General features: G+C 43.1%; 1 protein-coding gene across 1 annotated transcript in view; it reads right to left on the bottom strand.

Annotated features, from left to right (window-relative positions):
• Nucleotides 1–15,638, bottom strand: part of ocrl (OCRL inositol polyphosphate-5-phosphatase) — a 138,318-nt gene that overhangs the window by 87,716 nt on the left and 34,964 nt on the right. Inside the window, exons 3-5 of the mRNA XM_060927699.1 lie at nt 11,520–11,611; nt 11,117–11,155; nt 10,660–10,773 (exon numbers count right to left, since the gene is read on the bottom strand). Coding sequence (XP_060783682.1) covers nt 10,660–10,773; nt 11,117–11,155; nt 11,520–11,611 — 245 coding nt within the window. The remainder of the gene's footprint in view (nt 1–10,659; nt 10,774–11,116; nt 11,156–11,519; nt 11,612–15,638) is intronic.

Raw genomic sequence — 15,638 nt, 5'->3', positions numbered from 1 at the left:
CCCGGAGGAAACCCACGCGGACACGGGGAGAACATGCAAACTCCGCACAGAAAGGCCCTCGCCGGCCACGGGGCTCGAACCCGGACCTTCTTGCTGTGAGGCGACAGCGCTAACCACTACACCACCGTGCCGCCCCCATGCTACATATTTCGTAAATACATTCCGTCGGTAAATAGGAAGTCGATGTGCGACAGACGTGAAAACGGTAAACACGGTATAGAACCCCAAGCTGAAGTTTGGTACCAAGTGGCTATGATTTGTGGTTGCTGAGAAAAAGAGTGTTTCGGAGTAGAGGTCTGTGCGGGTCGGATTTTTCAGTCCCGCTCGCGCCCGCATTGTGCAGTCCCACTCCCGCCCGCAAAGAATTATGATTTTCAGTCCCGCTCCCACAAAAAAAATTATGATTTTCAGTCCCGCTCCCGCCTGCCATATTTTGTCCCGCTCCCGCCTGCAAATCCCGCATGATGCAGACGTTCGCGTTATTTCTCAGGAAAGTTCTTGTCTTGACACAGCGTGATGGTGCCCCGCCCCCTACTTTGAGTGGATTTGAGCATAAATATCTACAGCTCACGTTTGTTATTGTTTACCTCGTTTCTGAATTCAGCATGTAGTGTCTCTAATAATAATAATAATTAGTGCTGTCAAACGATTAAAATATTTAATCGCAAATCACACATTTTTATCACATGAGAAACCATTGTAATCCTCTGATCAGCATAAAAAAGTGAATGGGCTTGCTTTGTACCAATGTTTTTTTTTTTTTATTGCAAAGCAGAGCTACTAAAAGAAGTGAATTGATTTACTTGTTGCGTTAGTCTACAACTTTAATCAGAGAGACATGTTACACAGTGACGGTAGGCTTGACTCAATGCTATCCCAGAAATCCTTCCTGTAATATGCAAATGTGGCCGCCTCTGATTGGACAGCCAAATTTGCATATTACAGGAAGGATTTCTGGGATAGCATTGAGTCAAGCCTACCGTCACTGTGTAACCTGTCTCTCTGATTAAAGTTGTAGACTAACGCAACAAGTAAATCAATTCACTCATGGTTCTCTTGCTAGCTGGGTGTGAACTGCGAGTCATTAGAGTGATCAAAGAATTTCCCCTGAGGGTGATCAGTGGCAAGTTTAAGATGCCATTTCTCACTCAATCTGGCAATCTGACTTTCTCTGCAAATTTAGGCATCTTAAAATGTTTTTATTAATGCCAAATAAAATATCCAGCACAAATTATATATGATAGACATAAATTAATAATTTATAAATTTTATTTCAAGCACGTTTTTAGTTAGCGGGACTGCAGCTCATCACCGCTCCCACCCGCGCCGCATATGTGCACTCCCGCTCCCGCCCGCGCGCGCAATGAGCTTTCAAAATTTGTCCCGCGCCGCACTGCTTTGCGGCGGGTCCTGTGAGTCCCGCGGGACTCCCGCGGGAGTGCAGGGCTCTATTTCGGAGTGGGGGGTATAATTAAAAGTTCATATTTTCCTTGTCGACCAATCAACAAATGCACATGTGAAAACCCTTTTCTTTATTTTATTTCGACATTTTGTACCATATGTAGTTCTGAAAACTCCAGGTTTTCCTGTACTGAACTCGAAATCTCGGTCTTATTTGCTCATTTCACAATCAAACCTAAAGCATTTCAAATTCTTATGTCCAGAAGTAAAACAGGAGTAAATACTCCATTCTAACTCCACTGAATGTACTGATTTTCTACAAGCAACTGCTATTTATTGATTTCATTTGCACTTATTTTAACATGCAATAAATAACGTATACAAATTAGAAATAAGACTGTGAAAAATACGTCAACTTTATTTTTGAATATTGACTGACAGCATTGCTCACCCCCCCCAGCAGACAATTCTTTTTAATAATATTTCCATTATTGTAAATATAAAATGGTAATAGAAATGACACTATCGTCACTCAAACTATTTTAAGTCATTATTGAGACCGTCAACGACGGTGTAGCTCGCTCCGGCCCCGTCTAGTCCAGAAGGAACGTTCTAAAATGGGCCACCTTGCGCAATTAATGTTGCAAGATACAGTTACAACCAGAAGTTTACAAAACTTTTTTTGCCTCCATGTCTGACAGTAAAATTGAGGAAACTTTTCCTGCTTTAAGTCAGTTAGGATCCCCAATTTTTTTTTTTTTTAATTTGTAAAATGTCAGAATAATCAGAGAGAATTTTTAATTACTTTTATCCAAGTCAGAAGTTTATATCCACTCGGTTAGTATTTGGTAGAATTGCCTTTGAACTGCTTAACTTGGTTCAAGCGCTTAGGGTAGCCTTCCACAAGTTTCTCACAATATCTTGCTGGAATTTTGGCCCATTCCTTCTGACAGAACTGGTGGAGTTGAGTCAAATTTGTAGGCCTTCTTGCTCGCACACGCCTTTTCAGTGCCACTCACAAACCTTCTATAGGATTGAGGTCAGGGCTTTGTGATGGCCACTCCAATACCTTCACTTTGTTGTCCTTAAAGGAACAGTCCACCGTACTTCCATAATGAAATATGCTCTTATCTGAATTGAGACGAGCTGCTCCGTACCTATCCGAGCTTTGCGCGACCTCCCAGTCAGTCAGACGCGCTGTCACTCCTGTTAGCAATGTAGCTAGGCTCAGTATGGCCAATGGTATTTTTTGGGGCTGTAGTTAGATGCGACCAAACTCTTCCACGTTTTTCCTGTTTACATAGGTTTATATGACCAGTGACATGAAACAAGTTCAGTTACACAAATTGAAACGTGGCGATTTTCTCTGCTATGGAAAGTCCGCACTATAATGACAGGCGTACTAACACCTTCTGCGCGCTTCGACAGCGCATTGATACGGAGCTGGCCGTGCCCAAAGAGGAGTGAAGGTATCGATGCGCTGTCGAAGCGCGCAGAAGGTGTTAGTACGCCTGTCATTATAGTGCGGACTTTCCATAGCATAGAAAATCGCTACGTTTCAATTTGTGTAACTGAACTTGTTTCATATCACTGGTCATATAAACCTATGTAAACAGGAAAAACGCGGAAGAGTTTGGTCGCATCTAACTACAGCCCCAAAAAATACCGTTGGCCATGCTGAGCCTAGCTACATTGCTAACAGGAGTGACAGCGCGTCTGACTGACTGGGAGGTCGCGCAAAGCTCGGATAGGTACGGATCAGCTCGTCTCAATTCAGATAAGAGCATATTTCATTATGGAAGTACGGTGGACTGTTCCTTTAAGCCACTTTGCGACTAATTCAGAGGTACGCTTGGGGTCATTGTCCATTTGGAAGACGCATCCACGCCCAAGCTTTAACTTTTTGGCTGATGTCTTGAGATGTTGCTTCAACAGATCCACATAATTTTCTTTCCTCATGATGCCATCTGTTTTGTGAAGTGCACCAGTCCCTCCTGCAGCAAGGCAGCATCATGTTGTGGGGCTGCTGCCCCGATACTTCACGGTTAGGATGGTGTTCTGAGGCTTGCAAGCTTCCCCCTTTCTCCTCCAAACACAATGATCATTATGACCAAACAGTTCAATTTTTGTTTCATCAGACCACAGGATACGTCTCCAGAAATTAAGATCTTTGTCTTAATCCAGCTTTTTTATTGTAGTTTTGGAGCAGTGGCTTTCTCCTCGCTGAGTGGCCTTTCAGCTGTCGGTACAGAACTCGTTTTACTGTGGACAATGATACTCTCTTACCGGTTTCAGACAGCATCTTTACAAAGTCTTTCTCTGTTGTCCTGGGGTTCATCTGCACATTTCACCCCAAAGCACGTTCTCTAGGACACAGAGGCCGTCTCCTTCCTGAGCGGTACCGTACGATGGCTGTGTGCTCCCATGGTGTTTATACTTGTGTATTATTGTTTGAACAGATGAATGTGGGACCTTCAGGCATCTGGAAATTGTACCCAAGGATGAACCAGACTTGTGAAGAGCCACAATTCTTTTCCTGATGTCTTGGTTGATTTCTTTTGATTTTCCCATGATGTCATGCAAAGAGACCCTTGTGTTTGAAGGTGTGTCTTACAATACATCCACAAGTGTGCCTCCAATTAACGCAAATGTCGTCAATTAGCCTATCAGAAGCTTCTAATGCCAGAACATCTTCATGTGGAATGCTCCAAGCTGTTTAAAGTCAGTCAACATAAGGCCTCTGCATGCTCTTGCGACAAGGCTTTCGCAGATAGCTTTTCACAGACAGTTGTAATTTATCGTTGAGCGGGGAGTAGATGTTATTCACCGCCACAACGCAAGGGGGCGCGAAGTCGCTAGGAGTAGTTGGTGGGTGTGGTTAGTGGAGTGTTTATCCTCCGGTTACTTATAATGACTAGAACTTTTTTTTTTATAATGACTAGAACTGGAGTCGTATAGATGTACGTACTTCCTCACTTCCTCAATCAACCGCTCTTCGTGCTGCTCCATCTTCGCTCGTGTTTTTAAAAATGCCGGTCGTGAAAACAAACCAAACCGGGAAAGTAGGGAAGCGGAAGTGCGTGTACAGCAGATGTAGAGTGGACCAATCAGAGCCCTCGTCTGCGACGCTGTCTGCGAGGCTTCTGCGGTGGTCACAATTTTTGGGAGGTACGCACAGAGCGTCTGCGAAGGTGGGGGGGCTACGCAGACGCCATCTGCGACACTGTCTGCGAGGACTGGGTTGTCAGCATAAATTGGCCTTTAGTGTATGTAAACTTTATATACAGTGCTCAGCGTAAATGAGTACACCCCCTTTGAAAAGTAACATTTTAAACAATATCTCAATGAACGCAAACAATTTCCAAAATGTTGACAAGACAAAGTTTAATATAACATCTGTTTAACTTATACGGGAAAGTAAGGTTAATAATATAACTTAGATTACACATTTTTCAGTTTTACTCAAATTAGGGTGGTGCAAAAATGAGTACACCCCACTGAACGTCTCTGGAGCGAAGCTAAATTGTAGACCACAAATGTCTAATTTAACAAGAATACAAATCACAGGTGAGTCTAATTGGTCATTACGCAGGTGTCCAGCAGACAGTTGACTATAAAAGGGCGTTACAAGTTGTGAGAGGAGTTGATTTCAGAAGGCAAGTACCCTTCCTGGGACGGACGGACATCGCCACAACATAATACCCCTTTGGGCCTTTCGGCCAGCGAGGGATAAAAATCAGTGAAGAACTGATGAAGTGATTTGTTTAGAAACTGCTCATTAGGGTTTAAATTACTCCATATCTTCATTATTAACTGCAATTATGCAGATCTGGGTAGAAGCTATGTGCACCCCAGGCAGACCTACAGTACCTTCCTGCCAAAAAGAATAAAAATCGGTGAAGAATTGAGAAACGATTTTCGTGAAATGTGGACGACGCCAGACGGACGACACATGATGGCAGAAGCTCGTCGCCTGGATGAGCGAACAACTCTGTTGTCCTTTCCATATCATCTCAGTCATATTATCTTAACCTTTTTGGATCTGCCAGGCCACAGAAAGCAAAACACCCTACACAGCTTGACCTTTGGAACCAACTTGTGATCATTTGCAGGTTATATATGGACCTCGACTACAGACTATCGCAGAAACATTGTATTTTGTCGCTTTCAATCATGTTCATTCCAGCTGATCAGCACATGGAAGCTTACCACCTCCCTAACACTCAAACACACCATAGGATACCGAGAGTGAGAGCTTCATCAGCATGGGTATGAATGGGAGGCGGGGTCAAGGAGTAAACAAACCATTACGATGCGTTTGTACTTGTAACTGATTGAGCTAGCGATTTTGGTCGAAGCGTAACATAAGCTGGCTGTTCTGAAATGCAGAAGTCAAACAAAAACAGCTCCTCCCTTTACTATTCCCTCCAAATCCACACCCAAAACACAGATGCCTTGGCTAAAAGGCCAGTCTGCTAGTATAAAAGCAGCATTCTGAATTAATTAACAGGCAAAGACGGTACAGAGAAACTGAAACACCTGTTTGTCTTGATCGGTTGGTTCGATGTTCGTAATCTGTTTAAAATCCCTGGGACACTACAGAGACGGCAATAAATAAATATATATATATAATATATATACATACATACACACACACACATATTATATATATATGTGTGTGTATGTATATACACCAGTATATATATGTGTGTGTGTGTGTGTGTATGCACGGGCGCAGATAGAGGGTGGGACGGGTGGGATTCGTCCCACCCAGATTTAAATTCACTTCGTTCGGTCCCCCCCACTTATAGGGAGGAAAAAACGTCTATGCTGTCTTTCTTTGTATAAGGCAAACCTCACGGAAAAATCAAAAGACTAATTACCATTCGGTTTATTGAGGTGCACAGCAGTGTATACATAGTTGCAACAACTCACATAAAACAAAACAAAGACTGATATTCGGTTGGTTGAGCTGCGCAGACTGCACAGGTTGCGAGCTCGAGCTTGGTTGCTATGGTAACCCACAACAAGTTTGACAGGCATATCGGGGTTGGGGTTGGTTTGCTGGCAGCTTTGCCCCCCCCCCAGTTTTTTGTCCCCCCCAGTTCAAAAAACGTATCTGCGCCCCTGTATGTATGTATGTATGTGTATATATATATATATATATATATATATATATATATATATATATATATATACACACACACACACACACACACACACACATACACACACATATATACATATACATATATACACACACATATATGTGTGTGTGTGTGTGTGTGTGTGTGTGTGTGTGTGTGTGTATATATACACACACACACACACACACACACACACACACAGTGTTTTTCCCCAGAAAAAAATTAAAGCCCTAAATTCTGGCATGATAAAACACAGACAATTGAGCGCCAACGGCGCGAAGCGAAACTAGGGGGGGGTCTGGGGGCATGCCGCCCCCCCCGGAAAATTTTTTGCAAATAGATGCTCTCAGGTGCATTTTCAGGGTCTCTGAGAGGTTTTAGATACATGATTATAGGATCAATTTTACCAGTGTTTCAGTGATTTCTGACCTAAAAATAGTATTAAATGTACCCACGTTTGAAATTTCACCTTAAAGTTCAACATGCAAGTTAAACTGTTTTGTTATAGATTACTGAGGTATATGATAGATTGAAAATCTACGGGGATCCCTTAGGGTGTATTCAGACCAGGATAGTTCGATAGTTCACTTGCTTTGGTCCGAACCAAATGTTTTTTTTTATTTTTTTCATTTTGGTGCGGTTCGCTTTCACACTGTACATTTTAGTAAGCGGACCAAAATCTGTCAAAGCCACGTGCCCTGAGGTCGTTCAGCTATTGGTCAGAGACGACACGCGCGCAAAGCGCTGTTCTGGGGAGCGCGTGAACCCCTTCTCCTTCATTTTCTCACTGAATACAGCAAACACGTCGGCATTTTTGTGTGTTCTCTCCAAAAGCTCAAATATTTGGACATCTGCCCATATATCCACAAGGGTACGCGTTTCTTCCTCGGCCCACGTTTGCCCCCTACTCATTTTTTGTACTCTGTAGTCTAGCCTACCACTGGTCTGAATGACTGAACGACTGTTGTAAGGTTCCCTTGACAACCGAAATAGTGTTTGCGCTTTGCGGTGGAGTGTCAAGATTCTGTTTCCCATAATGCTCGACAAACGACAGAAGCTCCCAAGGTACAAAAAAGCAAAACTGTCGGATTAGGTCCTGTCTGCTTTCACACCTCCAAAAGGTCCGCACCAGGGTTCCTTTGGTCCGGACCGAGTCCGACCTTGCAGCTCGGTCTCGGTCCGCTTGTTTGGTCCGGACCAGAGTTCGGTGGTTTGTATTCAGACCAACCCAAAAGGTCCGGACCAAGGGAAATTTGGGTCGTTTGGTCCGGACCAAACAACGTAGGTGTGAATACACCCTTAATTATCTATGATCAAGTCGTGTTGTAACAAAAATGTGCATGAAAATATGAACAGTGTTTGCTCCATCTTATGCAATCCAGTGAAGAGAATCGATCATCATGACCTCCTGTTGATCACAAAGGGATCTGAACCTAAGACCTGCCACCTTAAAATAAGTTGCTGTATTACTATAACTAATGATTTAGAATGTTTCTGATGCAATTACCATAATATATGTATAACTAAGATAGAAAAGAAAAGTAAGGCAACTGCATATTATAAAGTTTAAATTTTGGCACTTTATTAAATGGACTAGATTAAGATTAAAACATATTTAAAGGAAAAGAAAACTTCATTCATACATTTAGGTTTGCAGAAAGATTATGTATTTATAAAAACATTCATGAAGAGATTGTGTTAATAAGTGTCAAATGTAGCATAATTTTGAATAATGATGAGCATATTTGGCAGTGTGATGTCACTGTGAGCCTTTAATAAAAGAATAATCCGAGCCTTCTTTTGTTAAATGGATCCCAGTGACGTCACACTGCCAAAACTGCTTATGATTATTATTTGAAATGGTGCTATATTTGACACATTTGGACAACTTCACTTCGTGAGAGTGTTTATAAGGACATAATCTTTCTGCAAACCCAAACTAATGAATTAAGTTTTCTACTCCTTTAAAGCAGATTAATTCTCCTTGGCTTTTGCTCGGCCCAATGTTGGCCAACCCTCTCATCGTCCATCTCGCTGTCATCCATACTGATGTGGATCAAACTGTCCAGCGAGTCTTCTCCTAGCTTATTAAAATCAGTCGGCTTTGTCCGTCCGGTGGGGGACAACATCGGCAGCCAATGAGATCGCTTATAATGAATTGGAAACTTCCGGGATGTCTGGCGTTTTCTTTCAGTGTTTTTATTGGACGGTTTGAACGCGTGATCTTGACACAGCCAACAGATTACAGTTTGTTTACATCATACCACGCGGACATATGACTTTGACAGAATCAACACAAACATTGGAAAAAAAAAATATTGCTTGTTTAACACAAATATCAATCAGTATGTAAATGGATCTGTTATTTGCTCTCCTATGTATCTAGTTACTTGTGGGTAGGAAATTTAACGTATCGGTATAAATCTAAGCGTATCGGATTTTAACTAAAGCGACTAAGCGTATCGGCAGGCAGAGCAAGCGGATCGGGCCTGATACGCTAAAACGCTTTGGGGAAAACCATGATATATATATATTTTACTGACGGTGAAGGCCAACGATTACAAACAAACAGGGTTCTCTTTGCAACAGAGCTGACTGAAGCTTTAAGAAACCAGCAACATCCAGGCCCTGTCCACACGGCAATGGATTCAGGTGAATCCGATACAATTGCTTATCGTTTCAGCCTGGCGTCCACACGGCACCGGCGTTTTGGGTGCCCAAAACGCAATCTTTTTGAGAACGGGTTCCAGAGTGGAAAGATCTGGCAACGTTGCCATTGTGAAGTCGTCTGGATGAGTAGAACGGATTTGTTTACGATGACGTCACAACCATATGACTGTGAGTGCTTCACGCCGGGTAGAAGTGTAACGAACTCGATGTGAGTTGTCAACAAATCCTATAACTTGGTTCATGAAACGCGCTTACAAAATATTTTCACTGTGAATATTTATTGTGTAATGGTGCAAAGTGAGAGAGAGAGAGAGAGAGTCAATCCCGCCAGCAAAAATAGGGAAAAAAAAAGGAGCGATCTCACCTCTTCAGATGTTGGTTTTAGTCCTACAATACATTCCTCAAAAAGGGCGTAGAAGAGCAAATTAATCCATCAACATGTAGCATTCAATTTATTCCGGACCATTAAAGACGCCGCCTTCCGCGTAGAATCATACGTCATCCTCGCCGCCATATTGGATAGGTCAAAGCGGAGAATAAAGATTAGCTGCGTTTAACTGTACCAACAGGTTTGCCGTCCAAACGAGATCACATGGGATTACCTTTCACAGGTGAGACTGGAAAAATACTTTTCATTGTATTTGGTCAGTATAATGTAATTTTACGAACAGATTTTCCTGACTTTGTGGCTAATATGAAGTCTCGCGCATAATAGTTTATGCGCATGCGTCCTTACTTCTTCTATTGTTCTGGTGTCTCCGAAGGGACCGTCTTACAGCGCCCCTAGAGGTGTGGCATGTGTATTGCATCGTTTTCAGCAAGCGTTGCATTGCTCTATGGACCTGATATTTTACTGATCGTTGCCCATTTGGACGCGATATATTTTTAAATAACATCTCGTTGCCGTTGTCGTGTGGATGTAGCCCCAGATGATCAACCTTATTCGAAGAAAGGTAGTACACATACATAACACTGCTCTTAAGGTTTCGCATTTCTTTAAATACTCTGTCTGTCCTTCAAACACTTTCAAATTAATGCTTAGGCATATAACATGTTTGTGCCAATAGCATTTATTTTTATATCTAAAGCTACATTATACCTAATTACATCGGTTTTACTTCTCATAAAAATGATGTTTTTCCATGTCTTTTGATTTCTGTCCTACATCTTTCAGGACGAGTCGAAAACAGTCATCCAAGCTAGAAGCCTGCAAGCTTGTGGTCTCTGGTCTAATTTTAACACCAAACGCAGTTGCTGAGAGCTGAGAAGAAAACCGAGTCGTTACAGAAAGCCGTATTGAGCTACTCAACCGGTACTTGACTTGAACTTGGAGGAATTATATAAACTATTACTGCATTTATTCAGGTTAATAAACAACCATGGTCAACAGACAGAAAGCACAAGTTAATAAATAATCTAATGCGTAGGAGCATATCCTCACCTTGGTGCTTAGCCTTCATCACTTGCTGGAAAAAAGTCTGACTGCGCTCATCGTCCTGTAACTCCAGCAGAAGCTCTGGAGTTTGCTCTCCTCGGATACGGACTCTCAGCGTCGCTGCCGAAAGAAAGACAGAAGTGCTGTTTGACGATGCGTAACAAAAGATGCGAGGGAAAAGCAATACATCAACAACAAAAAAAAAACCAAACACCTTTCTGATGACATGCAATACATAAGCTGAGATCACGTACCGGCAGTAAAACTACAGAGCATGCAAAAAAAGAACTAATTTAAATGACAGACTAGAAATAGGATCTTTCCTAGTCTCCTACTTCCTTTTATAAAAGTACTCACTTTCCTGTCAAGCATAATATTACTGAAACTGCATTACAAACAAACAAACAAACAAACAAACAAACAAACAAACAAACAAACAAACAAACCAAAGTTTTGTCCTTACTGCTTATTGAGAAGTCAATGAGAAGAGCCTCTTCTGCTTCTGGGGGGGAAAAAAAGAAAAGAAGACAGTTGCAGGAAGTTATGACTCGTATGTGCAAAGGTTGCTCGGGGCTGTACTACTATAAGGAAAATTCCTATAGGCTCTCGAAATGTTTGCTTTCACGTTTACAAGGAAGCTTGAACACAGACTTTTGAGGATTAAAATAGGATGATATGCTCTGATGCTTTAGTCATCAAGCTCAGTTGGCTTCTGTTTTGTTTTTTAAACTCACCACAGACACTAAAATATGACAACGCACACAAGACAACATGCAGGATTGGCATGACAGTGTTCGGGGGGGGGGGGGGGGGGGGGGGGGATAACCAAGATAACAAACAAGATAACCAAGATAACAGCTACTTACCACGTACGACATGAAAATGCCTATTGATGGGTATGGATAACTGGGGCACCGGAGAGGATATGACTGCTTCAGGATTTGCTAAAACGCTCAACCTTAAAGAGAGAAGGCAAAAATCTTTCTTACGCTTTTTGTACCATGGCATTTTTGAGAGTTTAATAATGTCAGCAGCACACATGAAAAGAATTACAATCTATCAAAATTAATTGTGCTTTTCCATCGTGTGGTGTGCCACAACCTGGCAAATTACCCATGATCCTCCAGAATGGTGCCTTTTTCAAGATTCAAGAGGTTTATTTGTCATATACACAATAACAGACACAGCAGTTTATTACTGGGTAATGAAATTCTTATTTTGCAACTGCCCGACCAAACTATGCTCACCAATATAAAAAGAAATATATATATATACATATATAAAATATGAAATATAAAATATAAAAAGTGCATATGGAATGCAAAATATAAAAGTAGAATGAAAAATGAAGATAACATTTAAAAAAAGAAAAAGAAAAAGGAGAGGCAAACAAACAATGTGCAAACATAGAGGTAGATATACTGTGCAATGTCTTGTGCAAAATTGCTAATATAATCCGTGGTTCAAAGCCTGATGGCCTGGGGGTAAAAACTGTTTGTCAGTCTAGTAGTCCTTGCTTTCACACTCCTGTAGCGTCTGCCAGATGGTAGGAGTGTGAATAGTCTGTGTTGTGGGTGTGTTTGGTCCCTGATGATGCTCTGTGCCCTTTTTGTGACCCGGGTGTTGTAAATGTCCTGTAGTGGGGGGAGGACAGCTCCACAGATGAACTGTGCCATTTTAATAACACGCTGGAGAGCCTTTCTGTCCTGAGTTGTGCAGTTCCCGTACCACACAGTCAGTGCGTTTACATGCACATCCAAATCGAGCTACTGTCAGTAATCGAGCTAAGGGTCCCAGCAGGGGTGCCAGAGAAATCCAATCCTACATGCACACAAGGAAATCAAGCTATTGTGTGAGGTACATTGTGAACCCGAGCCACAGGTGGCGCTACACGCCCCATCGTGTTGAGGTCTCCATTGCGCGTTTTTCTCCCGTCCATGCATTTTAATATATTCAACTCCTTAAGATGAATGAGCATGAACTCCGTCTCCTCATTGCTCCAGAAGTGCACGTTTCTGCTCGCCATTTTCTCTTCTTCGTTCGTTTGTTCTCCTTGTTCCTCCTGACCTCTTCTGCTGCTCGCTACTACTACTGTTGTCATGCCGACCGAGGCTGTTGTGTTTCCCGCTTGTGGTCTCGTCACTCCCGGAAGGGGCAGTGCTGAAGTAAGTAGCTCGACTACGTAGCTCGATAGGGTTTACATGCACTAAGTAGCTCGGCTACAATCGCATAATCTAGGTCGCGTAGCTCGATTACGAGAAATCCAGTTCGGTTCGATTTCAGCCGAGCTAAGGTGTTTCCATGGCATTTAGAACTTCGATTTCAGTCGAGCTACGGCAGAAATTTGATTTTCTCTATGTGCATGTAAACGCACTCACTGATGGAATTTGTCAGGACGCTCTCCACTGTGCACCTGTAGAAGTTGCTGAGGAGTTTGGTGGACAGTCCAAATTTCCTCAGCTTCCTCAGGAAGAAGAGTCTCTGCTGAGCCTTCTTGATGGTCTGCTGTGTGTTGTGTGTCCAGGTGAGATCCTCACTGATGTGAGTTCCGAGGAATTTAAATGTTTTCACCCTCTCCACCTGTGTCCCGTTGATGTGCAGCGAGGCGTGCTGGTCTCCCCTCCTCTTCCTCAGGTCAATAATCATCTCCTTGGTCTTCTCAGCATTCAAGGAGAGGTTATTTTCCTGGCACCAGGAGACCAGCTGACCACCTCCTCCCTGTAGGCGCTCTCATCTCCGCCGGTGATCAGCCTAATGACAGTGGTGTCGCCAGGTTTTTCATTCCTAAGTGAGGTGTGTTATGCTAGTATACCCTTTTGGTTAGTCTTCTTGGCCAGGTATGAGAGAACATGACAGACAAACAACATTTCCCTCACTATTCGGCAGAAAACCAGACTGTCTGGCAGGGGTTCTCAACCTTTTCTGCTTTAAGGCCCACCTATTCGTACTTGTACCAAGTCGGGGCCCATTAAAAAAGATCCCCGATTATTTTGGCTCATCTATTCTATTAGAATCTAATAATCTACTGTAAAGTGTATTAATGGGATGCGACATCACGCCCTGTTACAGATGGGAGCCCAGGAATTAAATAAATGCAATAAAAAACTTTTTAATAGTAGGTTTTGTATTTAACACTGTACGGATGTGCCAGAAGCCAAAATAAACCATGCATGCAGGGCATTCTCAGTCAAAAGGGATTAATGATCCAAAAGTGGAGTCTGGTCCATTAACACAAGAACTTATTGCCATGTTTGTGTTCAGCAAACAAGCAAGTTATTAAAACCAAGAAGTCCACTCAGAAGTGGTGGATACAGAAACCACTCAGTGGGTGTAAGATTGTGTGTGTTCTCGTGCATAGCTGTCCTGAGCTTTATGACCCTTTCACACCCTGGTAAACGTGCATAATCGCGAGAACATACTCTTTTATTTTCTCTGTACCTTCTAGTTTCGCTGAAACCACATTCCTGGTTCCTCCTGTTCTAGGGGGTGTATGGTCTGCTCTTTCATGTATAATAAAAACGACTCCTTATCTGGCGAGTTGACCTTGTGCCCCCGAGCCCCTTACTTATCTTGTCACGCAAGCTTCTGATGTATATAAACCCTGCTCTTTCTGTGTATCGTTGAGCAGTGCTTGAATAAACCAGATTGATTTAACTCGTGTGGTTTGTTTTAACCCTGCTCCAGAGCGCTCTTACGTCAACGCATCTGAACTGAGACAGACACAGGTTCTAACAATTTGGTGACCCCGACGTGATACTCTCAATCAGGTAAGACATGTTTGATTGACTACCTGGTTGGCAGTAGTTTCGTAGTGTCCTACGGAGGACAGTTTTCCCTGGTTCGAGTCCAGGAAGAGCGCGCTATACAAATTTGTACTATATTTGTTGTCTGTTCCTCTTCAGATCCGTTTGTTGTCATTGTACGATGGGAAGCTCGTTCCCTAAGCCTGCGCCAGGGGAAACCCCGGCCGAATGGATGACTAGGTGCGGTTTTGCTTATTATGTTTCTCCCTGGCTCGATAATTTGGCAGGTTGGACTGAGGCCAACCCTCAAATTCCTTCCTATCCTCGTCAAGGTACATTCGATCCTGGTTATCTTGCATCAGCCTATCGCATGATTTATGAGGGATTAGGGGACCCCGGTTGGGATCGCCCGTATATGCGGGAAGGATATGCCAAATGGTATGATATGAAGAAGATTTGGGATAATTTTAAACAGGCTTATACTCCCCGTTCAGTCCTGAAATCCATCCCGAAGCCTCGGGCTGCACCCGTCACCAAGGAAACGGAGGAGGCGGCGCTAGGAAAATCCAAATCTCATTCTGCTCCTCCAGCCTCGTTAGATAGTAAACCTCCACCTTATAGTAAGGCTGGAAAAATTACTGGTAAATCGCCGTCAGCTGCAAAAACGATTCCTAAAATATATCCGTCCTTGGCTGCTGTGTCTGCGTGCCCCCCCCCACGGTTGACAGAGGGCAGCGTCCCGGAGGGATAAAGGGTGCGCCTGCATCAGCCAAGAACGGCAAAGACGAAGAAAGTAGTGACGATACCGATGATGACACTGATGATGACGATTGGGATAATCCCGATGGTGTGGGTCCAGACGCCGGCTCGCGTCCTTATCCGCCACAAAACGCTGCTTGTGTATGGGTTGCAAAGCGCAGTGGTATTGATATAACTCCTCCGTCCCCGTCGGCTCTTAAGGACATCATCTCGCTTCTTCCGTCACCCGATAAGCCTTTGCTTTTTGTTGATCAGTTAATTAATGTTTCTCGTAATTGTCAGCTTACGGGAGCTGATTACCGGTTTATTCTGCAAAATAAATTAGGAGGCGCATATGATGAGACAGCCCTGTTAGAAAACGTTCAGGTTCTCGCCCCCGTCAATGATCAAGCTGAAAATATTAAGGAAGAGTATGAAGGGGATGACGGTCGCCCGCGTCGGCGCACCGTGACTACCTTCTTTTGGAAGGACACGCCGAACGCA

This window comes from Neoarius graeffei, chromosome 8 (genome assembly GCF_027579695.1).
Source record: "Neoarius graeffei isolate fNeoGra1 chromosome 8, fNeoGra1.pri, whole genome shotgun sequence".
NCBI lineage: Eukaryota > Metazoa > Chordata > Actinopteri > Siluriformes > Ariidae > Neoarius > Neoarius graeffei.
The sequence above is the reverse complement of the archived record's forward strand: the minus strand, read 5'-3'. Positions and strand labels throughout refer to the sequence as shown.